We start from the raw sequence: 27,745 nt of genomic DNA, 5'->3' as shown, positions 1-27,745 counted from the left end.
GTATGTATTTGAATTTCCTGTAATCAAGTGATGTAAATTTCAATCTGCTTACTCATATACAAAGACCAGTAAAAAAAGCAGAAAACAATTTTGACATCCGTTTGTCGCTCTTGGTTCAAAAATTAAACGCAATGGAAAACAATTTATTAAGGTGAGTCCATAAAATACATTGTTTGGATTTTATGTTTTTTTATGCTCTGAAGTGTATGATAACAACATGATGGTAATCACTCAGACCAAAGTCGATTTACCTTGTAACGGAAGTTAGCACAAGCTTCTGCGGTAACACGTGATAGCTTGCTACGCTTCGATTGATTCATGAGTCTCCTTTGTTGGGTACTTTTTTATACGACTGACAAGCGGAAGTTGTGCATCTATCAACTTCCTGTTACCACTGACACGACATGCATAAATTTCCCGTGTTATGTTAAAATTAGACTGTAAAAGGCCCCTCTATTTTTTTAAAGTGAATGTACTAAACAGGGTTCTCAACCGTCGATAACTAAATTCTATGTGGGGAAAAATGTGGTAATGAAACTTGTAGATAAATGTATCGTCATCACTTGTAAACAAGAGCAAAATGATTAGTTCAAGAACTTCTAGTTAAAACGTTGTGATATTTGATTTTGTCTTTAACAGCTTAACATTAAAGCCTATGCAATGTTTTGCTTTGACGAGTGGTGTCGCACAAGAGCACATTTAAAAAAATAAATATTTAGCGACTGACATTGGCAACATTCAGAACAGCAAAAAAGCAGTGCCTGTTTAAGTGGAAATATTTTAGTTTTAAAGCAAATATTTGTCACGATTTTTACTTTGTTAAGGGTTTGCTATCAATCAAAAAGCGTGTAATTTAAATATACCTCGTCAGACAATTATTTTTGACTGGGTTCATTTCCTGCTGACGTGCTTTCAAACCCACATAAAGCTACTTCCGCTGCTACTATTTCAAATGTCGAACGTTGGACAGCTTATAAGTCGCTGTCTAAAGTCGAGTCGCAATCACTTGATTAAAAATTTAAAATCACTTGGATTTCTTGCTATAAACTTAGCTAAAAGAAAACATTGGAATAAGATTTCCAAACGCTGACAAGATTTGATGCCCCAAAGCATTTTTGGGTCTCGTGACAGTTTTTGTACAAAACGAATCTGACGAACAACAGACTTATATCGCACTTTCGTTCTAATCGTGGTCAACAAACGTATTTTATTGGTATCTGTGAGCTTGTTCAGGAGCAGATCGACCCCAACACATTGAAACCAGTAAAAGGCTTTTAAACGTGACGTAGGTTTGCCAATCACGATTTGGTCCACACCCTAACGATTGCGATTTGTCACGCATTAACGTTACACAGCTGGTGCACGCTTGACAAATGTATTAGTCTATAATTAGTTTTGACCCTTGAAAAATTTCAGCTCTAGACTGACTGCTAACGCGCACGTACCAACCTGTTTCTCCCAACGAAAAGCTGTGGTTTCGGGCTTCTGTAGTTTCCGGCGCCAACACCAAATTGAACATTGATTTCCGCTTTTGGCAAAGGAATTATTAACTGAACACACGATGTTAAATATAGGAGTTATTAATGCGATAAACAACAAATGAGAATCGGCTTTGAATGCAGAGTCGCTTACTATTTTCGGCTGTCAACAACAAGGTGGTTTGGACGGAAATAGGTAGCAAACAAACTGGAGAATTAATGAAAGGAAAATCACGTTTGCAATGTTAGCCGTGATTTGGTATTTTTACCTTCATTCGTCATAGCGCAGTTGTTAACAACGAACTAAACGATAAACCCAGGCCGCAATGACGTAGTTCTGTAGTTGAACAAAAGAGTTTTCTGTGCAAACAAACGGCGAGACGAGCTGAAGCCCGACACACACCCCTTCCCCAATGTTGAGTCTTGCGTGAACTAGCAGTGACGTAGAAGCTATTGTGAATCATTAGTTGTCTGAAAAACGCCAATGATATTAGGCAGAAAAACTAAGTCTAATTTTAAAGCGCCTGCTTAAACAACACATCGCTAGAAGCTCTTTCTTGTGTCTTGGAACAAGCATAGGCTGGGTTAAATTGGGTCGCAAGCAACAAAACACCATAAACAAGCTCAGTATCCAAAAACTATAGCCAATGTTTTTCCTAGGTGTTGGGTAACAAACAGTCTGACTGAATGATAGGCCAGTAAACAAGTCTTTGTCAGTCAGAAACAATAGGTTATATTTGTATCATTTCAACATTCCGTGCGAAACTAATACATGGAAAACATATCACTTAACAGAGTTTGTGCTAAATTTAACAGAAAACAAGGAACCATGTAGTGACGTCTTTCCGAACAACTTATTCTCAAGCGTTACGTGTTTTTAATATTCAGATGTAAAACTTCTCGGCAGAAAAATAAATCCTACACTTTAAATACCTGTGCATTTAAGTACATTAATGCATTCAGATCTGACGTCTGCTGGTTCATATACGACATACTAACCCAACGGCGTTACCGAAATATTTTTTATTTTAAATTTAAGACAAACTGTCACATTTTTTACAATAAATATGTTAAGCCAGATAAATTTGGTCGAGGATCTCGTGACGTCATCACCAGCCTCATTTTGAACGCCTGCGGGTTTGCAGTTTATACAAGATCGCCATGAACAGGATTTTATATTTAGATGGCAGAGTGATGGAATTCAGTTCTTATATAAACCAAAAATCGCCTTCGCGACAATGGTATGCTTGTAGGTTCGTTTGTTGGAACTGTTACCAAACATATAAACGCTGGAAATTTGAGAATGGGGGCGCATAAACCCATAAACCAAAAACCAAAATCGCCTTCCTATAAACCAAAAATCGCCTTCCGCTCAGACTCCCCAACATATTTAGATTTACACTCATGGGAATAGTTGATCGAGTTTTGTACAGGATGTGGGCTTGTTTCGGAGAAGGGGATAATAAGATTTAAGTGTTTAAAAAATGTAAACATGACGATTTACAATGCCGCTTCCTGCTTTTAACAACGACCAACTCTGTAAATTCCCTTATGTTTGAAGGAATCAACGCGGTTAAAAGTCTTTGACGTAACATGCATTATAACACGGCCGTATTGGCTTCCGAAAAAATGACATAGACAGAAGTTAAATGTTTTACAAGAGTATGCGAAAATTAATGTAGATAATTAGTTGCACATTTCCTGATTAGATGTTGATACCTGATTAAAATAATGTTGTGGTAAAATCGTAAAAGCTTGACCGAAGTATTGTGTTTAAATTTTCCTTCATACTGAATTTCGATTACGTCACGTGAATAAAGTCATCAAGCGTATTGGATCCCAAAACTGACCGTTTGGAAGTCTGTTGAAAAACGATATTCTGACTAATAAAGTTGTGAATAGGTTCCGAAATTCTTGCCGCTGTTAACAGTCGATGTTGCCAGACAAAGGCAGTGACAAATATCTACAGGCAAAGACTGTGCTATATTAGGAGATGTGGATGTAAAGTCGGACTGAGTCACGGAGGCGTTATCAGTCTCGATTTATTTTTAAACCTAGTGACAACACATCGCCTACAGCTGAATTGAGCTCAGGTTAAATTGGGTGTAAAACCGGCGATTTTTCGATGATCCCTCGTTGGCGCACAGTAAGCGCCACTTAAATGCCGCCACACAAGTTCATGCGAGGCATCCGACGATGTTAATCAATTTCCAGCGAGTAAATTTGAAAACGCGTCATCAGGCGTTAGGTTATATTGGGCCGCTGTGTTCTTTGAGCTCAAACAATCCAAATTGGGTAGGTTTTGTTCATGATGGCGGACATTTGAAAATAACTGAAATTTCAGATTCCTTGCTTGAAAATATATTAAACTACTAGAGAAACAACCGGATTTAGTTTTATCTAATAATAACACAATTTCATTCCATCGGTACGACATTTATCAAACCTTTTGTTGACAATGTCAAAAAGGAAAGATCGTTTTAGGTCAATTTTGTTTACCAATGACATGTGTAACAAAGGGCTCGTAAACGAAACAGGCACGGTTGCGTAGTAACGTACGTAGCCTATTTAGCATAAGCTCAAAAAACATGCAACCTTAAAATGCTTCACAACAACTACGACACGTTGGTTTCTTTTTGGGATAATGTTGCATGTTAGTGGGGATTTTGCTTCAGGAACTACGCTTTCTCACCAACAGCAATGACGCTTGAGTGTGATGTGTACGCCCATGCTTTTGATGAACATGCACGTAGACGCATTGTGTTTGACAGGCAGCGAAAGAAAAACAATGAAATGATGTGACAGGTGCACGTCATTGCACACGCCTTGAGAGGTCTGTTTGTGACAAGCGTTTTGAAAAATACCAAACACGCATTTTGAATCCGGCCACATATACCGCGCAATTAGATGCACTGTAATGTTTCTCTTTCCATTTCTCCCTTTTCCAGTACGTACTGTAACTTGTCTTGAAATCATAAACAGTCTTTAAATAATACCAAGATTGGGTTGTTTACGCTCACTTCGACCCAGTAGCTTTGCAGCAATGTTGGCCACTGGTGGTGACGTGTTTTGGCCACGTTGGAGGCAATGACCTCGGGTAATCGACTTTGGAAGTGTTCCGTTTGGCTGAAAAACATCCAGTAATCAAAATTTGAGTGGATGGCTACCATGCCAAACAACCAATACATGCCAGCTAGATAAGGAAATACGCTTAAAACAAGTTCGGAAACATATGCGTCGAAAACGTGTTGGGATCATAATACGAACTCCATACGTATTTCATGCGTATGATACCTATATAAACTGTTTAATGTACCAAATTTAAACAGTGTTTTCAGTTTCTATATTTTGGCTATTCTCCTCGATATATGTTTTTCATGTAAATTTGCAGTAGTGTTTTGATGACTTAGAAACAGCAACCCGAAGTTATTTAGGTGAAGAAACGCCACAACAATGCATGACGCAACTTTCAATACGTTGTTGCGCGGTTGCTTCAAATTTACAAAAACAATAGAAAGTTGACAGGGGATGCACGTCACGCTGCGTCTTTCCATGAGCTTGATTTGCATTCCAGGCACGCAAGTGTTTGTTGAAAACGCCTGTTGCGTTACCTAGAGCTCATGACGAGCACTCGACTTCACCGTCTGCCGCTTTCGTGACGTCAGAGCGAGGTTATATATAGCGACGTGTTGCGCACCAGACGCGTCAGTTCGCATCCGCTGCCTTAGGGAGCGCTAGCCTTAGCAAAATAGTTTTTTATTGAGCAAACCTAAATACAGATGTTTGTTTTGTTTTTGTAGCCACGGTAGATATCGAAAACTGACTTCAGTAGAAGAAGTTGAAAAAAAATCAGTGATTCCTACAATAAAGACTCTTGACGTAGAGGACAGTTTGTCACAACGACGCACAACCTGGTACGCTGGTCAAAAAGACGAAGCCTTGTCAAACGATCTTGAGCAAAAACGGATTAGCGACAGTCAGATTCCAAGAGATACGAGTTGTCTCGGAACCTCAAAGCAAAACTTAAGTAGACACAGCGCCCCTCTACTTTCGGACGTATCAACTGTCATCGACACTTCGAACCTTAAGCAACGACAGAAGTCGGAACCGAGCGATTTAAACTTACAGGGCACAAGCCAAGTCCGACTTCGAAAAAAGAAGACAAATAATTCACCCGTAAGTTTACACTTGCCTTTAAGTTGCTTTTTGGTAAGATAATTCGTAGCGTGATGAAACCTTAGCTCAGGTGTTGAAAGAATAATAATTGTAACAACATTTGTGTATCAACTTGGGTTGGGATCATCCAACAAATAAGTGAATACAATCTGGTAACATTATATTTTTCTGCAGAGACGCGATAAAACCGTATCAACGTTTGGAGGGCCTGATACACCTGGTTCTTCAAACAAACGTTCAAGACCAGTTTCGGCATTTTTTACTTCAGCCATCATGAAGAGACCACAAAACACAAGCACTAATGAGGCATCATCACTTTTAAACACACTGGATAACAAAAGTAAGTTTTGATGCTGCCATATGGCTATAATATTTTAAGATGCTTAGTAATCCATTCGCAAGAAAAGCAAGTCTAAACTAGTGTGAAATTAGTGGGCGTACAGTGACGTGCGTCACAAATAGATAATATTATTAGATGAGTTTGGGTATCCGGGAAACAACACACCGTAATGAGATCCACCTACTTGATATTTTACCGGATGTTCTACCAACGTATAAACCTATTTGCTTTCCCGCAGAAATGCGCATGGCGTTCCACGACTTTCTCGACTCAGAATACAGCTCGGAAAATCTCAAGTTCTGGTGCTCTTGCGAGAAATTCAAAAAACTGAAGACCGCTGACCAGCGACTTCGCGAAGGAGAGCACATTTACCAGCAGTACATTTCATCCCGCTCTCCCCACCAGGTAATTTTCTTAATTTTCCCGTTTTGTTAACCTAATTTGGTTAGGACTGATCGCTGCTGGTGTGTTGGGTTTATTGAGAAATCGGGGTCATTTGACTGTCAATTCCACAGTACAGTCATAGTTCCCCGCATTCCGAGTTCAGAGTGTAAAAACAAAAACAGTTCAAAATAGCACGTAGCACCAGAAGTGTTTTACGTTATGTCACGTTAGCCACCGAATAACCTCGAGGCTGATTAGTCACAAAACCACTGAGATAAATATAGTGTGCGTTGCGTACGTGCAGGGTTAGATACAATTCATTTAGATTCAGTTTTGTTTGTCTGTGCAATCAAATGCGTTAAATTGTGGCAAACGGTTATTTATAGACGCAACAAATACCAATGACCCACGTAAACTGTCTACGTATATGCTACACCAGCTAAAACATTTCTGTGAATTGCTAGTTTGTTTTAAACGATGCAATACGATTTGGTTTGGATGGTTACCGACTGTGCGTTATACTGGGAACTTTGTTATTACATCATAAGCGTAACAACGTTATTTGATTATGCAGGTAAATATCGACCACATTACACAACGACAAGTCGCCTTGTCCGTGACATGCGGTGACCCCTTGCCTAACGACGTGTTCGAATCAGCTCAACGAAAAATCTTTCACATCATGGAAAACGACTCGTATCCTCGATTTCTGCGATCCAGTTTTTACAGAGAAGTCGCAAGTCGAAGAAGTCCGCTGGAAAGTCTTCTCGTCGGCTTGTTGCCTGGCAGCAAGTCGTCGTCCGCGAGCAAACTGAACTCACCGACCAAAGAGATGGCACCGATGCGCAATGCAAGTAACAACAACAACACGTCTGTAACGACGTCGAAAAGATCGGGTTTCCAATTTGCAAAACGCACTGGCGTAACAACACGTAGTCAATGTCTTCTAGAATCCTCCTGTCCATGTGACAATTTATTGAACCTTTCCCAAGCTGACAGAGAGGCCTTTGTTCAACGACTCTGCGAGCCAAAAATTGTGCGAACGCAAGACATGTGAAACTTTCGTATTTCCTATTTTGCCCCGCGAAAAAAAGAAACGTCGTTGGTGACACAGAATGGGCATAAAGTTCATGCCATAATCTGGGTTAAGAAAAAAACTATTATGGTTTTGATTGTACCCGGTTTAACACTCCACAAAACGGCGAAAACCGAAACACTAAATGAACTAGCCTACATTGTTCAGCTGAAGCTTTTGTTTTACATACTTCTTTGTTGCTGAAAGCTTTGCCACTTTTCATACACTGTGTACGTTTAAACTAGGTCTACATGTACTGTGACAGGGCGCTAAACATTTCCACAAGCTGCTCACATGACAATATTAGACCAAAATAGTTTTTGTTCGTATTTATTATTGATTTGCGTACCTATTTTTTTCTTTCACTCTACTGTGCTACAAATAAATTTCCGCATCTAAAAATTATTGGTAATATACTTCTGCCAACTTAACATTTTAACATTCAGAATGCTTGTTCAAGAAGTAAATGTTTATGATTATATAGGTTTTTGATATTAGTCAAAATTTGACAAAACTGTTACAATGAAATATTAGCTAATACGATTTTGTAACTTATATAGAGTCACGAACTTCAGCAGCAACAAAATTATTTAACTAAAAACCCTTCAACGACAGGCCTGAGGATGTCAACTGATTTAAACCCACACAACAGGGGTGAATTAAGATTGTATGCGGCCCCCGGCTGAAACTTGGAAAGAGGTCGCTAATGTGACAAAGCACTAAACTAAAGTGACAAAAACACTAAACTTGGGAAGGAATACATGATGAATATATGCCCACATTAACTCAGGAAGATGCAAGAGATCATTGCGGAATAAGCACTAAATTTAAGGAGCGCAAGAACAGGATAGGTTGTGGGTGAGCCAGGGCGTTACTAACGATGCTATGAAAAGACAGAAAATTAACAGATGAGATGCACTGACATGGGAGATATTGTAAATGCAAGTGTATAACTAAGTTAAAGTTGTTTTACCCGAACGTATTAGGCTACTGCAGCTTTTTTCAAACCGAACATACTTAACAACCATTTCATTACATCCATCAGGGCCCTTGAGAGATTTTGTTTATGGAACACTTCGGGTTTCAGACAAGATCTCGCCCTTGGAATAAAGTTGTTCACCACACGCTAGCACCATCGCGTGGCATTTCAGTTTAAATGTGTTGCTTGGTATCCGGCGCTATGCAAACATTTCATCTTGCCCCAAACAAAGGCCGAATGGTCTAAAAAAAAAACGCCTGACCCATATACAGACATAAAAAAACCTGATCGGGATTCGTCCTGGGTTCGAACCCCGTGAAAAAAAATCTAAAAAAAATATTAAAAAAAACCCAAATTTTGCACGAAAAGTTACAGTTAATCCAAGTTAGCGTCGCTACTGTTAAGGCTATCGTCGTTTTACAAAGAAAAAAAATCGTGCGTATATTTGGGGACCACGGTCTACTCCAGGGGTCACCAACCTACGACGCGCCACGTCATTTTACCCTGTCACCGACGGTACTAAAATTGTTTTTTTAATCGTATGGATTATAGAACACTCGCGTTGGGGTAGCATATTTACAAATAATTTAGCAGTCGCGCCATTCAAGTTCAACTATTATTACAGAGGGGCCGTGAGTTCTTAGCGATCCCGTCAAAATCGTTTAGCGGGTCCAGTTTGGGAGAGACTGGGGCTTATCAGCTACCCGGCTCTCGTGCGTCATTCATAATTTTTATCTGGCCCGCAGCGTGACTGTTTGCAAAACCCAGCAACTTCTCCAGTGTGCATACTCACACTTCATTGGCCACCAAGTATTTCAGGGCGTCAAATCCAGTGTTCAGGGGAATAATTCTGTTTTCTAACAACATTAAACAAACACGAAAGAGCCCAAAACCCGTAGTAAGTACCGGTGCATATTTTATTGTGATGAATATGGAATGGGTAACATGACAGATAGAACACAACACAATGTTTAGTGATTTATTTTCAACGTCATGTTTAGAAGGCCACGATTGAACACAAAAAGGTTAGGGTTAGTGAAATACCATGTCATTTAATACTTTTATTTTGGATGGGGGGTGGTTCGAATGTAAGCTTTTCCGGAAGGCACTTTTGCTGTCTTGAAACCCGGAAACTTTTGAGCCGCTTCGTCATTGGAAACTGATGGAATAATCATGCAGTCTCCGCCCGACTAAAAAAGCAGATATTGTAATATTAGAAAATGCTCCTTTTGCATTGTGCGCATCCACCAAAGCGCAGCACGACCACAAACTTTTCTGTATGCATAAGAGCTAAACATTAAAATAAACACCATCTGAACTAAATGCCAGTGAACAACAGGGTACTGGATATGTTGAGGTGATATGAAACACAAGTTGGCTATTAGTTGGGTGCTGCATCTGAGACACTACATTTAAATAGCCATCACTGCTCATTTTAATGGTGAATATAATGACCCATAAAGATATGTTTTGTTATTCAAACGTTTCGGCAAATGATCATGGCATTATCAGTGATATCAGGCAAAACCAGTCATTGGGTTCAGGAAATTATGACGGCTGTGCAGTATTGTGTCAATTTAGCTAATTAACTAAGTCAGCTTGTTTTCTTTTTTGACAAAAACTAACGAACGTTACAGCAAATGAAGCTTGATATAGCAGTAATGGTTATAAAAACGCTATTTTGCCCTATTTTGTTGCAATAACAAAAAATAAAGCGTTCCGTCCAAAACTAGTTTCAACAGCACTGAAACTAACACCCTAACCACAGGCAGTCAACCATTACAAAACGTTCAGTGGGAATTTTCCATTGCCGACCTGCACGGCCTGGCCTGACTGTCTGGTAAACATCACGTTCAGTAGGGCAGCAACAAAAAATGTTGTAATATCACCCAACCAAATGTCTTAGTTAACTGGCAATTAAACTTGTAAAACTTGCTGTCAAATGCATTTGCTCATGGGATCTTTTGGGGGATTTGTAAAGTATTTTGCTGCTGGCAATTTTGCAACCGTTGGGTACAAACAGCTTCTGTTTTTCTTTTTTTCTTCTTTTTTTTTAAATTTTAGCCAACACCTCACAAACAATGAACATACAAAATGTCATAAGCTTTGCTGAACCTGAATTAACTTCCTCAAAGACTATTGAAGCCATTACTACTATGTGTAAAATATTTTTTGTTTAAGTGAACATAAAATTTTAAAAGAGGATTAAACAACAAAAAAATCAACTAACTAGAGGCAAATATGTCAATTATAAAAAGTTTTTACTAAAACCTCTGGCAAAAACAGAATGGTTTTAACCAGTGTCTCATAAATAATATTGGAATGTGTACAAATTGCCAGGAGGCATGACATCACAACATAACATCCACTGCTAAACCGACAGAACCTAAATAATGTTTTTTTACCTGCCAGTTTGCTGGTGTTGCTACTTTCTTGTTGGCAGTCAACTGCAGTGAATCAATTACTCTCAAGATCTCACTGAAAATAGAAGGGGTGTTTCAAATGTGATGTAAAATCATACAAATGTATGAGTGTAAATTAGTGAATGAAATAAGCCTCCTGTGACAAAAATGGTCCTTCACAAGTAACAAAATATAGCATTTGCTTACCAATAACTTTAATATTATTTTAGTTTTGTTTTTTATGTTATAAACTGCGCTTCAACTTATGCAAGGTGAATGCAACTAGATAAATCTTCCCTTGCATGTTGTGGTGAGAACTTTGGCAAAGTTTATGATAACATTTGGTTAATTCATACTTTTGTTCCACCAAGATATACATACAGCCTCACCAATGTATTTACTTTGTACTTTAAGTGCTTCATTAGTGGCAAACAGACAATTACTACATAAAATTTAGAACCATTTCAATATGACGAGAAATATTAATGCAATTTCGCCCATCATGTGACTCACAAATGAATTAGTAGTTGAAACAAACAATAGGTTTGCATTAGTATAATTAAAAATACTGCACTGAACTTGGAGTGCATCAGTGCAGTAGTTTTTTGACTGATGATGCAGCAAGGACCTTTAAAAACTAGTTTAGCCTTGTTTTAAACTATTGTAAGGCTCTTTACAAAATCTTACTCAAAGTTTCTTCCGGTTGTTGCTGGGTAAAGAAGGGAAAGCTTCAATTTCTGGTCTGGGCCAACAATGAAAACCTTAAAAAAATATAGTTTATGTTACATTTTAGGTTGCAAAATTTCCAAAAATAAAACAACAAGAGCCTACACATCGAGCTGTTAGGGCCAATCCATCTTTGCCAATCTCATCTGGGTCCAACATTCCCAACTTACTAACCAGAGGACGATCTGCAGCAATTAATGGATAAGGAAAACAGCTCACACTGTTGTAGTCTTGAATGTCCTTTAAACAAATGGAATTAGATTATGTTTTCTTTGTTGTGGTCTTGGATGTCCTTTAAACAAACAGAATAAGATAAGGTTGCAAATTTTGGATTTTGTTAGCAGGCATTTGTTGTGTTATACCATTTATTATCTCATTTACCTTGATCCAACCTTTATGGTCTTCCACTGAATCAATTGATAGACCAATCATTTTTACGCCACGTTTTTTAAATTCTGGTTCCAGTTTTGCAGCAGTGCCCAGCTCCGTCGTACACACTGGGGTGTAATCAGCGGGGTGAGAGAACAAAATTGCCCATCTATAAATAGTAAAGTTAATTAAGTTTAAAACTAAATTTGGGTCAAGTTAACTCCAGTTCACAGTCCAAACAATGCAAGCTTCAATGTAGTTAAATACTTAAAAATACTTACGATCCTTCAATGTATTTATGAAAGTCTATCTTTCCAACAGTACTTTCAGCTTCAAAGTTGGGGAAAACCTTGCCGAGTTGAGGAGCAGACATATTTCTGGGTTGCAGCAAATATCTAGCTTATTTTCTGTAAAAATAAAAAAAGGAAAAAAAATGTCTTCCAATAATACACTCTGCAAGTCGTCTCGTCCTGAAGACCGCAAAACATGGACAGCCGACAGTCGGCAGACCCAACGTGGCATGACTTGCATAAACGTTACGTGCGTTTTTCCTCAAGAAGTTGCTTTCTTCGTCCGCTCGTCACTACCACCCCCGTTGATGTTAGGTATGACTTGGTAACTCCTGTCTTATATATCAAGTCAGATTGACGACATCACGTTAAATGTCACAAAAATTTCTGCGAAATAGTAACAGCCTGCCATTGCACAAACAACTGACATTTTACATTTTATGCCAACGATGGTTTCCAACTGCGGTACAGTTGCTGCAGCCTATTCCCTGGATGCAAGTGGTACACATTTACTGTACGAAACATCCAAGTGGCACTTGAGTAAAAAAGTTTACAACCCTTGAAGGCCGACACCTCGTCACGTCGAATGGTGTCAAACAACCTGCAATAGAGGCAATGCAATCAGACAAAACTAGCACCGTGATGAGTCTGGTAAACTTGCTGACCCTTGACAAAGACCTTCCGCCCAAGCAAAAACCACAAAATGTAAGCATTCCATGTACAGTGTTCCTAAGCAGTTCCAGTTCTGGAAACTTGTTTTAATGTCTCCGAGTGGCTTTGGGACATATTTTTCACAACATATTCCACGTCTTAAAAAAACTGAAGTTAACTCAAAGAAAGCCAGCATAGACAGTTTTATTATTACAACAGCACGCGGCTTTTCATAAAACAGTAAAAGGCGAAGCGGTTTACATATGTACAAACATAGGCCCATAGTTCTAGCAACGAGAAATCACAAAAGCCGTTTAGTTGAATCGCCAATAATAACACAGATCATTGGGGAAGCTTTACTCCTTCTCGTGTTCTTCAAACATGTCATGGGTCCACTGTTCTGGTGACTTTCGACGAACTTTAACGTTTTCTTCCATCTGTTGGTTTCCTTGAGTACCTTCCTCTGCAACATTATGGTTCGCACAATTAAAAATTAGGAATATTTTTTTCTTTGTTGGATGATTAGCGTTTTTGTATGTGCTAATAAAACCGTAAAAGTAAACAAAAATTAACGTGTGTTATTCACTAATAAGTATGCTTAGTAAGGATTAATTCCTTGTTGTGGTTATTAGGGCGTACGTGCGTGGAAAATAGACCTTGAAAAACGGTTGGCCTAATGTCAAACTCAACTGTAAAAAACAACAGGGGGAAATGTATACTTACCACTTGGATAGGGCTGCTCGGTTTCTTGTGCCTGCAAGCAAGTGAAATCGTTAAAGCGTTAAGTTTCGAAAGCATTGTTTGAAAATCAAGCCATCACTAACCTGCGAGGAGTTTTTCTCTTGCTTGTCTTGGCGTGCATCGCGTCGATCATCTTCATCACTACTTCCACTACTGCCTGTGCGACGGTCGCTTATCGAATAGCTGCGAGATCGGCGTCTACACAAATAACACTTTTTAATGATCCCCACAAATGGTAGCATGAAACAAAACGCCTAAACGTGATTTGAAAATGCATTGTGCTGCTTTGTTTCATTTATATAATCATATGTATCTTAAACAGATCCACATTATTACCTGTCTCTGCGTTCCTCATCATCAGAGCGATAACTGTGGCGTCTATTTCTCCACTGATTCTGGTCTCTAAAAATAAATACACAACAGGTTACGTTTATGATTCCATTGCATCTTAAAGCATGTCGTGGAACAAACCCTATGGTAAGAAATGCGATTGTGATGGAAGTCCCAACTGCAAAAACAATGCCACCGCTTTTACCTGTTATTGTTGTTGTAGTATCCTCTGCCTCTGTAATTGTTGTTGTAGTTATTGTAATTATTGTAACCTCTGTTGTTGTTAAAGCCTCGATGGAAAAACCGACCTCTTGCACGATAATTCACGAAATTGCCTGAAACGTGATACAATTACCACATAGGGCATGGAACTATATCGTGATATTTAATAGCACAAGCATAATACAAACATTCCATCTTTTATCTAGCACAAAACAGCAGTAACTGCCATTTCACAACCAAAACAAATCTAAATGAAAGAACAAATGTCAGGCATTAGTGCTAACCTCTTCCCCTTTGTTGGTATCTTTGGTTGTATCTGTTGTTGTAGGGTTGGAAATAACCACGGTTGTTATTCCTGTATGGACGACGATCGCCATCCCTAGATCTATATTGATAAAATCAAAATAACCAGGTTGTTGAGTTTCCCAGTAATGCAACCTAATATGCAATGTCAGATATAAATTCTTTTTTTGTATTACTTTACTATGATTTAGCAGAATCGTAGCTCAAATTTTTTCTGTAATAACTAACAAACTTATATTCGCACACATTAAGCTGGGTAACTCTCTTGGGCAAAAACCTATTCTGATAAAAACCCACAAATCAAAGGCGAATCCAACCGCAGTCTAGATTTTTCTAGCCTGTGCCTTGCCGTATAGGAATGCTTGGGGGACCGGCTGATTCGGTATCACGCCTTTAATGGGCCTGGCGTACTATGACAAATAAAAGGCCTTATTATGGTGACTTTGGAAACAAAAACTTTAAAACGTGTCGGGTTTAGCTTAACGGTTCTCCAAAAAGCGAAGATTTCTCATAATGCCAGTGAAGGCGAGCAAACACGTGGCAAGTTGTTCGTGACTTGATACGGTACTTTTGGCGCCAAAGCCGTTTGTTTGATGTATCAGCAAGTCTCTTTTATAAATCATTTACTAAGGAGGCGAGGCAATACAATACCCTTGTTATCGGAAAGTAACAAACATGTTACCTGGATCGTGACCTGCTGCTGTCATGATGATCCCTGTGACGCTCAAAGCTGTAAAATACGAAAATTGATTGTAGAACTGTCACAAAGATAGCAAGTTTGGTCATAAACTGCTGTTTTTTCGTTTAAATTTTAACCGCACAGAACAAGTCCTGAACAAAAGACGTTGTTACCGATACATTGTGACAGCGATTTCGAACCCTAACGTTTGGTTTTGAAAAAATTACCGTTGGTACACACCCTAACTGTTGTTGCTTTGCATGAATATTTCTGTGCTGGGATTAACGCGTTTGTACACAAGTGCTAGCGGGTATTGACAAACAGTGTGAATAATCGCACACCTTCGATCTCCCCCACTGTAAGCTTTGGGCAGTGACTTTCCTGACCTCGATGACCTTGATCTCGAACGGGATCGTGATGATTCGGAACCATAAGATGACGTACGCGATCTGTGACGTCGTTTGTCAGGAGTTGATGAACGTGACTTCACAGGTGACTTCGGTTTTTCATATTTGTCGTCGACCCATGACAAGCTGGCAAGGTTCACTGATACCTGGTGGAATATTAACAAAGGTCGGGGTTCATGCCGTTGTTCAAGAAGCAAGGTCAAATATACCAGGATGTGATTATGATGATGTAATAATTTACGAAACACCAATTTTGTAACTTTCACCACACAGCAATGTCACCCTGGGCCTGTTTGGTATGTTATTTTTTTGCAATTTTAAACTCATTTAGACAATTAATGTAAGTGATGTTGTTGTGTGTTATACTTTCTAGTGCAATGGATCTTAAGTACCTTAACCAACATAATCAAATAATTTACCTTCTGTGACACATTTTTCTGTTTTTCCTCTGCCTTATTTGCTTCCATAATTGCACCAATTCTTTCAGACAAGGAGACCTCTGTCATATGGGCAACACTTCTTGGAGCTAAAAACAAAGATTTTTTTCAAAACAAATTATACCAAGCAAAAACTAAACCAGCATTTGCTATTCTTGTTTGTTTCACCTTTGGGTGCTACTTTAATTTTTCTCAGTGCCTTTTTGCTCATATTGAGTGGACTTGTTTTTGCTGGTTTGCTTTCTCCTGAAGTTGAACCAAACAAAGACACAAATTGATCCTCATACGAATCCTTCTCATCTGCAAATTCACTCTCAGGTGCAAGTTTAGAGAAGTCAATGTTATGAAATATGGACACAATCCCCTCTTTCTCTTGCCGCACAACCAAACCTCTGATATGGGATAGTGGCAAGTCACTTGGTATGCGCCTAAAAATCATAAGTAATTTAATTTTGAAGGTATTTTTAAAAATTATAATGTTATGAAGGAAAACTGTTTACCTAACAAGATCATCATCTTCAGCTTCAGCAGATTTTTCCTGATTTTTCTTTTCCTGTTTCCTTGATTTCTTTGATTCGGCATCACTGTTGTTTTCATAGTCCTTCTCCTGTACAATATTTGTCAGTTAGATCAACTAAATTAAAATGTTTAAAAGGCACAAAACCAGAAGAATGAAACAACTGTATCGAATCACACTACAGTAGTATGTGGCCCTGTGATATACACAGACCAGAAAAAAAACAAGTAAATCTTTAGGTTTGCTATGCCAAGGTATAAGTTTATTTCAGTTAATCAACCACAGAATTTTTTTGAAAAGTTTGACAAATATGCAAAGGTTTAAATCTCACCTTGTTTTTCTTTTTCTTTTTGCGTTTTTTCTCCTTCATAACAGGACTTGTTGCCTCTTCAGTTCCCATTGAGTCTTTTCTTTCTTTTTTGCTCTTTTTCTTTTTCTTCATTTTTTTGGCCTCCTCCTCATGATAAGCCATGTCATCATCCTGCATTTCCATCATTTGTGCCTCATATGCCTGCTTTTTAGATTTTCTACAACCATACAAAAACATAGGAATAGAGTTAAGGTGTACCTCAGAAATTTGGATCAAACATCAATCACACTTTAGTCATTCATACTTTGTCAAAAGAGCAGTTGTAAAATCCTCTTCGGAGCTGCTCTCAGCTGGAGCATCATATTTACTTTTCTTTTGAGGTTGCCTAAAAATTAACTAAAAGTTTAAAATCATCATAATGAAGTAATATGTTTTCAACAAATTCAGAAAAATTAAACACCGCATATATTGGGAGAAAAATATAATTTCATCAGTACAATATGTTAAACATATGTTGATTGTAAGTTTTATACAACATGTTCATAGTATATTTTTGTGTCTATACCGATCACGAATAAATTCTTCAGCGGCAGCTGTCCATTTGCTGTCCTTTCCCTTGGCAAATTCACCCTGTGTAGTTCGGGTTGGTGCAGCAGATGAAGCAATGGGTGGTTGATTTCCAGTATACACAGGCTCATATGCTAGATGTAAAAATATTTGTGTACAATATATGTGGAATAAAAATACAAGTGTTTGCACTAGCACGAACTCCAATCGGTAACATGCTTGGTTATCCATGTTCTGAATACTGCATTAAAAGTCACCCATTCAACATCGCATTATGAAACTGTGATGATTGTCAGCATATTTAATACTCAGTTAGAATGTAAACCACTGATCATCCCTGTTTTGAGTTTGCTGTGACAGATTATTTCTGGAAGTAAAAACCAATGTGTACATGCAAATTGGTAGCAGTATTTATGGGGTGTGGTCATTTTATATAAAAAAAAAACATAAAGCAAGAATTACTTTTATTAATTTCAACCACAGCTTGAAAACTTTTTGTACATATTGTTTTGCGTCATTATCATGTTCATGAAATTCAGGAAAACAAAGAGAGAAAAAACGTTAAAACTAAAGGAAGGAAGCCCATAACTGTCACATGTGTGAATTGTATAAGCTTTGAGTACACTTTCTTGATCAAATGGGTGAAACACACCCCAGGGTTTTGCATAAAACAAACCCATAATAATCGGTTCAGTGCTTTAGGACCAACTTAGCTTCACAGATCATTATCGAAGATGAAGACAGAACATCATTAATAAGGCAAAGTGTGTGCTCTGTCCTTACCATGTTGTGTGATATGAGAAGGATAAGCTACCAGCTGGGGTTGGTGGTAAGCAACACCTTCATTGCTTGTCGGCCTATTTTCACCAATCGATACATGCTCCACAATTTCAGGTTTCTTTCGTGGCAATTCATCTATGGTTTCTGTGAAAACACAACATAGCACAATTAGATAGGAACACAACACAATTGTACATTGTATTTAATAAATTTAACAATAAATGAAAACCATGCCAGAAAGACTTAAAACTTACTGTGCAGTGCAGAACATTTGCATATAACCACAACAATCAATAGGCAACACTTTTCAGTGTCACATTTCAAGTTTGATATATTTTGATTTCATTTTCAATAGACATCAGCAACATTACAGATCCAATGCTCTATGAGACTTTCATTTGGAAAGTGCTAGTCTTAACATAGAATCTGCATGATTTTTTGCTACATCTGCAGTATGTGGACATTTTCATTTCAATCCAACCCTGCCAATTGCTGTCAACCAATCAACTACAAGCATTTTTTTGCATGGGATTGATGGAAAAATTGTAGATCATTTTCAACAAATGGAAAATTGTTACAAAGCAAAACATTTCCACTGGTATACTTGCTGCAAAAAAGAGGTTACTTAATAAAAAAAATACATCAAACAATATCAATGCCTGAAAGTCTATCATACACAGAGCCTATCACAAGAATTGAAAAAAATATATAAACCAACCAGGTCATAATACAGCAGATCCGGTGACTAATGAAAAACAAAATTGATTTTTAGACTGCACAAAAGCATGTTTATAAAATTATGTAACTGAAGAAAAAAAATACAACATTGTTTTACTTTGGTATCTACAGAACTATTTACCTTTAACATTATCAACATGTTGAGATAACATTGAACCTCTGGACAATGTTGGAATCTTTTGCCCCTCAGTTTTGTTCTTGGCATCTGGGGAAAATCCTGGAATGTTTTCTCGATTGCTCGTGTCCTGTTTAGCATGGGAAGCTGAAACCGAAAGTAGTTAGATGTCATTGGTCCAAATTAGTTGTTGTCATAAAACCATTGTTTACCTATTGATTCACTGTTATAGGGGAAGGAAGTCATGTTACCATCGGCAGATGAGGTGGCAGGTTTGGGCCATGAATCAGATTGTCTCTTTCCATTGTCAACTGGTGTTTCTGTATTTTCTGTTTTAAACAATGTAAAAGGGTGATATAAACTTATTAACAATTTCGTAATTAGCTGTAGTTATAATTGGTTGAGCCAAACCTTCAAGGAAGAGGAAATTTCTTGATGCAACAAATAACATTGACAGGAGCAATTAAAAAAAAACAAATCACCAGTTTCCTCTTGTGCTTCACCCCCTTCTTCATCCCACGTGGATGTTGCAGGTCGAGGCCACAAACGTGTTCGAATCACTTCCTTCCTTCTCTTCTGTTTTTCTGTTAGTTCCTGATTTTATTGGGAGCAAAAAAATGTGAAACTTAATATATGCAATCAACAAAAACTGCAGGTACATCTTAATTTTTTGCATCTATGTACAACATGTATTAAGTGTAAGTAGCGGGGTTTACTATACGTCAAAACAAGAAATAATGACATATAACTCCAGTAAGCAAAACTGTTTGAGTAAAAAAGCATTTGTTCCTGTTTAACATTGTGAAAAACTTCTCATTATAATACCTTTTCATTTGCAAACTGGCCTGTTTGTTTTCCATCATCAAACTGATTCAATTTATTTTCAAAAGCTGTTTTATTGTGGGTGGGTGGTTCGCCAGGAGGGGCAGGGGGTGGCACTGGTTTTGGTGGCGCAACTGGTTGAGGTTGTGAAACAGAAGAAGCAGACGTTGTTGGGAATGAAGTCACTGGTTGCTGTGGTTGTTGCATTGCTAAATATAGAAAAATTCTAGTTTCAATGCAAAGTATGTATGTATGTTTCATGCCAGTTGCAGTGATACATTAATCTATGCTTACAGAAAAACTGTTTAGAAATGCAACAGCTGTTATTAGAACAATAAACAACATAGAATTCAAACCTGTTGGTGGAAGCATCACAATTGGTTGCTGCCCATCGCCGCCCATTGATGGAATTTGTATAAGCTGCATTTGTCCGTCAGGCCCAGGAACAGCAAGTTGAATAAGATTCATTGGCTGTCCATTCGCTCCCAAAAACCTCATGTCTCCAAGACCAGGGGCCATAAGCATGACTGTGCAAGTAGAATCATAGAAACATAACAAATATATACCAACAGCTATAACTGCAAGTTTTGAAAAGAGACATAAGCTATGTTTTTAAGGGTGTAAAAAGACCATTAAGCAAGTTTCTGCAATGTTTCATATTTATAATATCCATCGACGAAATCACATGATTCTTGGTTAATATTAATTTTTATAACATGGTTGCAGTACAAACACCACAACACACACATTATATATAAGATTTAAAAATAAGATTTTAAAATGTTATAGCTATTATGTACACCGACAATGAACTTAATTTCTGAAATGCTATACATGTAAATAGAGAAGAAAGTGTACATTCAACAACACAAATTACTACAGTGTTTTATCAATTATTTATGTCTACTTTATTTACACAGTACCTGGTTGATTTCCTGGAGCCTGGGCAATTGTTTGTGGCATGAATGGGGTGCTGCTTTGAACTGGTATGTCTTTTCTGGAGCAGTTGATTTAACAATTGGTTATGTGAGCATGAATAATTGGTATACCAACACTCTCACAATAAAAAAGCTATATTTTTAATTCTTAAATGACAAAGTGAGAAAAACTAACAATAAAAAGATAGAACATTTTTGGTCCTTAGTTATGTTTTGTGTATTAATCAAACCTCATTTCAGCTGGAGTGTTGTAGGCATTTAGCAGGTTTGTGTCATCACTTTGCCGTATTTTCTTGGGCTGTGGAGACATTGAACCAGGTTTAACCTTGGTATGTTTCTTTTTTCTAGAAGCTGACATAGCCCTCTTTTTTACACCCTCCTGATTGGATGAGTCAGATGAATTGTCTGAGCTGTAAACCACAACATTCATGGTAAATCACAAACCAACATCTACAAACTAGTATGAGCATTATTAACTGACCTCTTGTCATCAGAATCAGAAGAACTTGAAACTGTGGCCAGTTTCATCTTTTTTAGTTTTGCCTTCGCCATTTTTTTGCTCATCTTGTTTTTGTTTTTCTTCTTCTTTGCTTTTTTTACACTTTTCATCATTTGTAGAATTTCATTCTCATCCAAGTTATCATCAGATGAATCACTTTTGCTGACTTTTTTCATTTTACCTTGGGCCTTTCTAATTTTCATCAATGACTTTTCATGGCGGGCAACAGAGGCAAGAGCAGTTTTCTCCATCATTTGTTGAACTTGTGCAGCAGAATGTCCCTCCTGCTCAATCTGTCCAACAGCTGTTGCCTGTTCATACGTCTGAAACGTTTTTTTTACACAAAGAAATATAGAAACAAATTGTTCAACAGCCACAAAGACTTCATCACACTACTTACGGGAAAACTTTTGAACTCCATGTTTGTTTTAAAGGCAGATTTTTCAACTGTTTGTTGGCCACTAAATGGGTAAGCAGATTTTTGGGCAGGTGCATCGTCATCAAACTTTTTGTCTGGAGAATCCCATTTGCTTAGACCAACTTTTCCAGGTTCCAGGGTCTTTTTGGAAAACTTTTCCGTTTCTCTAGATGTGTTAAAGCATGCTAATGGTATATAATTTTATGTAAGGACTTAAATTAAAGGACAGCATCATATAAAAACCTTAAACTACATGCATTGTTTTTGGGACTAGTCCTATAAAAATATATGCACTGATACCCGATTCTGCATGGTATCAGTACTCGTCCATCATGTAATATATTGGAATAAAAACCAATATTTTCATAACAAAATAAAAGCCATGGACAACTGCAAAAGGGAAAAATCAAGGCACAGCTGCATAAACTTATATTTGTGGCTGTGGGGCTGCTTGTTTTGCTCTAATTAAATGTAAACAGTTCACTACTGTGGTGACTGGCAGCATGCAAGATGTTAAACATTGTATTCAGCCGGATAATCACTGGACTATGAGGTTAAAAGAAACAAATGGCAAATTTATATGACTATATCTATGTCAAAGTTCATGATCTGATTTCCAAGGACATTAAAACATTTTTTGGAATTGTTTTGCGGTAGTACATAAGTTTGACTTGTGTAATTCAAATCACTACTCTCACCTGAAAAAAGGAGCTGCAACTGGTTTTGAAATTGGTTTATCCTCAACTTTGGGTGATAGTTTATATGCCGGTGCTCTTTGAGGTGGATCACGAGATCTAGACCTAGACTTGGATAAGGAACGTGATCGTGAGCGGGAGTATGAACGGCGCCGCTCACTAGAATATGAACGATCCCGTGAGCGTGATCTCGAATAGGATCTGGAGCGTGACCTATATTATAAGGCATAGTATTTATAAAAATGATTTTTCTACAACAATAATCACAGTATGCAAATACCTCGAATCATAGTTTCTGGAATATGTGCGACGCTTGGGAACATATCCCCCACCCCGTTGATTCCAGTTTCCTCTGTAGTTGCCTCGGCCTCTGTTTTGCCACCTGATAGTATAACATGAGTTTACAGAAATAGCCATGCTAAATTAGAACATAAAGCTATTCATCAGTTACATAGTTTTTTTTTAAGTTTTGTTATATATATAGTTTTTAATTTCTGTTACATACTACACAGTATACATAGTTTTATCTTATTTATAAGTATTTTTGCCTTGCCATGTAAACCTGTTTAATGAAAAAAGAAAATTAGTTATATTTTGCAAAAAAATATAAGCTGTGCAAACCACTTTGTTGTTATTCAACCTACATTTTTTTTCTTGAGCAAAGATGGCATCAAAATATATATAGGTATTACAATAATGTTCTGAAGGCATTTATTTACATTTGAAAAAAATGAGATCTAGTTTTGCAACTCAGAAGATACAGTCATAACTTATGGGCTTTTATCCTGAATATATATAGTCAAATGGGGTAAAAAAAATTTTTGCTGAAGTTGGGGTAAAAAAAACAATACCCTCACAGCTAAACCAAAAATTTTTTTTAAATGCTTTCTTTTTCATAGGATGCATTTATTCTCTGCCTAAAAAATAAGCCATAAACCATTCTCAGATTTTGTTTCTAGGCAATGTTCTGCAGGTTGAAACAACAGTAGTAAAATTCGTATGTTAAAAAGTCTTCAACAACCTTTAGAAACTTTCCTGCAGATTTTTTATTACAAGTTTGGTGTCAATGATCTTTGTTCTGTGTTGTGTCATAACTATGACCTATTAAACAAAAAAGACTCCACTTGGCTAGCTTCTTAATTTTTTCAGATATCTTGTTGTTCGTTTTTACCCCAAACGGTTCTATAGGAATGGGGTAATAAAAAACTATGTATTTTTGGCACCCCAAAAATTTTTTTGGCCCAAACATTTTTCTTTGTCACCTGGAAGTTTAGAAAAGAAAAAAGAAAGCCTATAAAACATGTACTTAAACCAAAGTTGTATAAATTGCTTTGGGGGCCCAGTTTTGGAGGAATTTTTACCAAAAAGTATACCTGCATGGCGAAAAGTACAAATTGGGATCCAGGCCTAAAGAAAAATGCTACAAATTAAGAAAAAGAGGTTATCAAATCATTATGTGGTAATTCAAGCAGTTTGGGGTAGAAAATTAAACTTTATTTCAATAAGGTTTTAGGTTACATGACCGGTCAGCAAGTGGGCGAGCTCTATGTGAACCTAGTTGCATACCAACAAAAGACTGGTAAATGACAAAAAAGACCAAATCAAAGGCAATAAATGCAGTGCAATAAAGGTACAAAGCCATGGAAAGTCTTAGCAACAATTTGAAAGTGTTTTATTAATTTACAAACAGTTTACTAACTGCTGTAAGTTTGGTTTGCAAAATTTCGAAAACAAAGAATTTTATGTGGCTCGTGTTTTTTTGGCTTATTTATTGTAACAGAGTTATTAATGAAATTTCTGTTTTATCTTTGACTTTAAGATGGTTTATTAAGTTCATATAATTGAATTGAAGTTCCAACTGCCACTTAATTTTTTTTTAAATGGTCCTAATGTCCACTTGTTTTTTTTTACCCTGACATTGTTTTTTTTGTACCTTTTTCGGGTTAAAAAAGAACAACAGTTTTTGTCAAATATTTTTTTGTTTTTTAGTAAAATCAAAAACTTGTCACATAACTATAAAAGTAGTCCTATCAGCTTTGTTGGGAAGAAAAACTGACCTTTTATTGCCTAAAATAAAAGTTTGGCAACAAAGTTTCAAAAAATTGTTTTTTTTTACCCCACTTGACTATACTCATGTAAACTGCAATCATATCACCTACTAGTGATGGGACGATACCAGGTTTTGAAGCCAGTACCGATACCGAGTCTGAGTACCACATGTATATACCTTTAATACTGAGTACTATTACCGAGTACTTAAGTCTAGTGTTGTACTTAGTTGTATATCGCTGGCTAATTTATCTGCCATGCCATGGTTGGGGTACAGGTGTGCACTCACACATGCCGAAAAATGTAATCACCACGTGATAGCGAAAAAGATATAGGTAAACTGGCGGAACTTATATCGATACCGAGTATCGATACCATCAATACCGAGTACCATGTACTCGTCCCATCACTATCACCTACCCCTGCCTGAAAGCAAAGATAATTCCAAAAATGTTGTCAGTGATCAACTCACAATCATATTGTGATGTAACAATACTGTTAAGATCAAAATCATTAAACTGAAACACAAGTGTCATTGGTAAAACAGTCCATCAATCAAATATACTAGGAATTGGTGGCTCACCAAACGGGACATTTTCGCTGAGAAAAGGGACATTTTCACTAACTGTGCGGGACACCGGGACAGAGCTTTAAATCTGGGACTAAACGGGGACATATGGCAAGCCTAACCATGGTCAATCCCTAGTTGTCACACTGTAATTCTGTATTGATGTGTTATCACAACTTTTCACAATCAACATAACATCTTGCCAAATTTAAAAATAGTATTGTAGTTGTATATATGTTTTTCTACCTGCCACGTGGATTAAAATTTCCTCTGTAATTATTGTAATTGTTGTAGTTTCGTTGATTCCAGTTGCTTTGTTGAAATGCACCTCTGGATTCACCCGGTGCCCGGAACCTCATTTTTGTCCAGTTTGCAGTTCTAAGATTGGCTCCACTTTCTGTCCGAATCGGACTCAAAGAGATGGATTTTCTAGCATTCCTAAAACATTGTCAATTCAACCCAAAACAAATTAACCATATGGCAAACATTAACATCTAGAAGAGCAATGGGTATCCTGGGAGTTGCTTATCTTCATTACTTTCTTGTTGGTTTGTGAAAACTCTGTCTCTACTCTCTAAATTTAAAACTGCTATGTTATGTACTTGTGCATAAAAACTTCAGAGGTGCATATTTGTGAAAATAGGTGATATTACTTCAACAATCTTTAACAAAACTTTTGTCTCACCTTCGATCAGGATAGCTGCTGTTCTGTCTTGGACTAGGTGAACGCGATGACATTTTGCAGTTATATCACAAAAATTTAGCACCTTAACACTAGTTAACCCATTTGAATAAGTGCCTGTCAATTAAGGTTTGATTTTACTGCACTGATTAATATTTGCAACAGTCTCGTGCTATATTTTTTTTCAACAGCAAGTCTATGATCCAATTTCTATAAGATACGGAAATACATAATTTCTGCTGGAATTAGGTTACTAAAACAAAGTTGGTCAACAGTCAACACCTTGCAAAACAATTGTAACTCGTGGGCAGCTTGCTTTTTTTCCCAAATTTTGCTTCTGCAATCAAGACTCGCGATTTCCTCATTGGCCGGTTAAAACACGTGATACAAAACAATTAAATAGATATCATACGAAAACAAATTTCTGAACCAGGGGCTCCCAAATCAATAGTCAGGACCCCGAGTGGGGTCAAAACGGTAAACATGTCGGTCACAAATAGACCAGGGGGTCGGTGGGTCGAATAGGTACATATTTAGTACTGTAACTGTTAAAAAATAGATTTTATTTTGTCAGGTTATCTTTTGAGGGTAGTTGTCAGAATGATAGTCTTTTTTTTTTAATTATTTTTATAATGGAACCGGAAATATATATTGCCAGCCAAGTAGCAATACGTTCGGACTTTTGTATATTATACGGCTCTATATATGCAGCAAGCGTTAAAAATCGTAATAATGAACTTACTCGCTACTGCAGACGACCAATACGAATCACGAGAAGCAGAAGAAACAATAAGCTTCCGAGTAAAGAATAACATAGCTCAAGAAGCTCAGCTGACTCAGGAGAACATGTCCAAATCAATGGTCAGCTCAGGGCCTTGTTATTCATTGCGGGAACCGCGCACACACGTGTTCACAGTTACAACCTGGCATATTAGGTACACAGTTAAAGCAAATGAAATTTCCCACGTTCCCACGTAGCATCGAATGGTGTTTTCTTGAGACGCGGATTTTTATTTGTGTATTTAACGCGTACTGTTAGACAACTAGTACCAAACAGGTATTGTTACGCGCGCACACACACGGCAAAACGAAACAGTAACCCTTTACGTTAACTTGCGCGCCGCCAGTAACTGACAATATGAAGGAATTGTTTCAAATTGTAAGTAAGTTTGATTTCAACTGTTTCGACGACAACTTATACCACCGTCAGTGGTTAAATGAAACGTATCGGTGCAGTAGACTATATCAGTATGGACAGAAATCGGCAAACCCCAGCCGTTTCAACGGTAGCTTTTTACTACCCGGCACGCCAAGTTTAAATTTAGGTACTTTCTACATTTTCGGGTCTATGCATGTAACGACCAATTGATGCCATAAAATCTGTTGTTGTGTTTGTTGATTTTGTCGGATCTGTATTGACAATTCGGGCTTGACTTTACACTCTATGTCAGTATATTTTCGAATAAATAAGTAGCGAGTTGTTAAAGACCAATTGTTTTTTGTGTGTGTTGTCTTGGTCTTTCGTGAGGCTTTAATATAAAGGCCTGCTAATCAAAATTTTGGGCTTAAACGGGCTTCTTAAAAACGATTCGTGTTCGGCCCGGGTTTCGGGCTTGTACTTTCGCCGATTTACAACTTTCTACTACGCACAAATCTGTACTGTAGTCCTCAATTTTACGACAGGTCTTTATTTTGCAGTTTCGCGCGATTTGTGCGTCTCAATTTCAGAAACCAACTTATGGAGGTATGAGGTGAGTCCAAGGTACAAAAGCCGTTGCATAGAGCAACTAGGGCCATGCGCTTTTGTTTGAGCCGTTTCGCAAGCGGAAACCGACAAGATTGCGCCCGTTTGTTGCTTTAAAAAATTACCTGAATGGGAAGCGGTCCCCAAGTAAGCGGGCCAATTTGTATCGATGCTCGACGAGGGATCACCCGAAACGCATATTTCGCCGTGTTTGCACTTCAAAATAGACAACCTAACAACTAATAGCTCCAAACGGTGAAATCCCGTCTTAAAATAAAGCATTAAAACGCGACATTGAGAAGACAATCGGCACG

The 27,745-nt window shown here is 37.6% G+C and overlaps 3 protein-coding genes across 5 annotated transcripts; 1 reads left to right on the top strand and 2 right to left on the bottom strand.

The window, feature by feature from the left end:
* On the top strand, positions 1-7,855 carry LOC145204600 (uncharacterized). The gene is made up of 5 exons (XM_080077190.1): positions 1-151; positions 5,279-5,654; positions 5,829-5,994; positions 6,233-6,399; positions 6,953-7,855. The coding sequence occupies exons 1-5, from the start codon at positions 132-134 to the stop codon at positions 7,433-7,435; spliced, it is 1,212 nt and encodes a 403-aa protein (XP_079933316.1). The 5' UTR covers positions 1-131; the 3' UTR covers positions 7,436-7,855.
* Positions 7,856-9,330: 1,475 nt separating this feature from the next.
* LOC145204189 (peroxiredoxin-6-like) lies at positions 9,331-12,443 on the bottom strand. Its single transcript, XM_080076651.1, has 6 exons — positions 12,211-12,443; positions 11,942-12,098; positions 11,666-11,800; positions 11,522-11,595; positions 10,838-10,910; positions 9,331-9,622 (listed from the first exon to the last, which is right to left on the bottom strand). The coding sequence occupies exons 1-6, from the start codon at positions 12,300-12,302 to the stop codon at positions 9,494-9,496; spliced, it is 660 nt and encodes a 219-aa protein (XP_079932777.1). The 5' UTR covers positions 12,303-12,443; the 3' UTR covers positions 9,331-9,493.
* A 615-nt stretch (positions 12,444-13,058) lies between these two features.
* On the bottom strand, positions 13,059-25,853 carry LOC145204188 (uncharacterized). 3 transcript variants are annotated; one of them, XM_080076650.1, is made up of 28 exons: positions 25,691-25,853; positions 25,252-25,443; positions 22,669-22,770; positions 22,392-22,601; positions 21,676-21,859; positions 21,258-21,598; positions 21,007-21,186; positions 20,762-20,835; positions 20,195-20,365; positions 19,842-20,047; positions 19,499-19,610; positions 19,229-19,345; positions 19,023-19,163; positions 18,167-18,307; positions 17,382-17,517; positions 17,121-17,201; positions 16,838-17,033; positions 16,490-16,596; positions 16,158-16,417; positions 15,972-16,078; positions 15,532-15,698; positions 15,149-15,196; positions 14,448-14,548; positions 14,147-14,276; positions 13,948-14,013; positions 13,695-13,809; positions 13,594-13,624; positions 13,059-13,333 (listed from the first exon to the last, which is right to left on the bottom strand). In XM_080076650.1, exons 1-28 carry the CDS (start codon positions 25,741-25,743, stop codon positions 13,227-13,229), a joined length of 3,876 nt encoding a protein of 1,291 aa, XP_079932776.1. In that variant the 5' UTR covers positions 25,744-25,853; the 3' UTR covers positions 13,059-13,226. The 3 variants fall into 3 exon arrangements, with proteins under 3 accessions (XP_079932776.1, XP_079932775.1, XP_079932773.1); XM_080076649.1 differs by having other exon boundaries at positions 15,487-15,698; positions 25,252-25,434; XM_080076647.1 differs by having other exon boundaries at positions 15,487-15,698; positions 25,691-25,852.
* Positions 25,854-27,745: the final 1,892 nt, after the last annotated feature.

This window comes from Phallusia mammillata, chromosome 8 (genome assembly GCF_965637545.1).
Source record: "Phallusia mammillata chromosome 8, kaPhaMamm4.hap1.1, whole genome shotgun sequence".
In the NCBI taxonomy this organism is placed as follows: Eukaryota; Metazoa; Chordata; class Ascidiacea; order Phlebobranchia; family Ascidiidae; genus Phallusia; species Phallusia mammillata.
The sequence above is the reverse complement of the archived record's forward strand: the minus strand, read 5'-3'. Positions and strand labels throughout refer to the sequence as shown.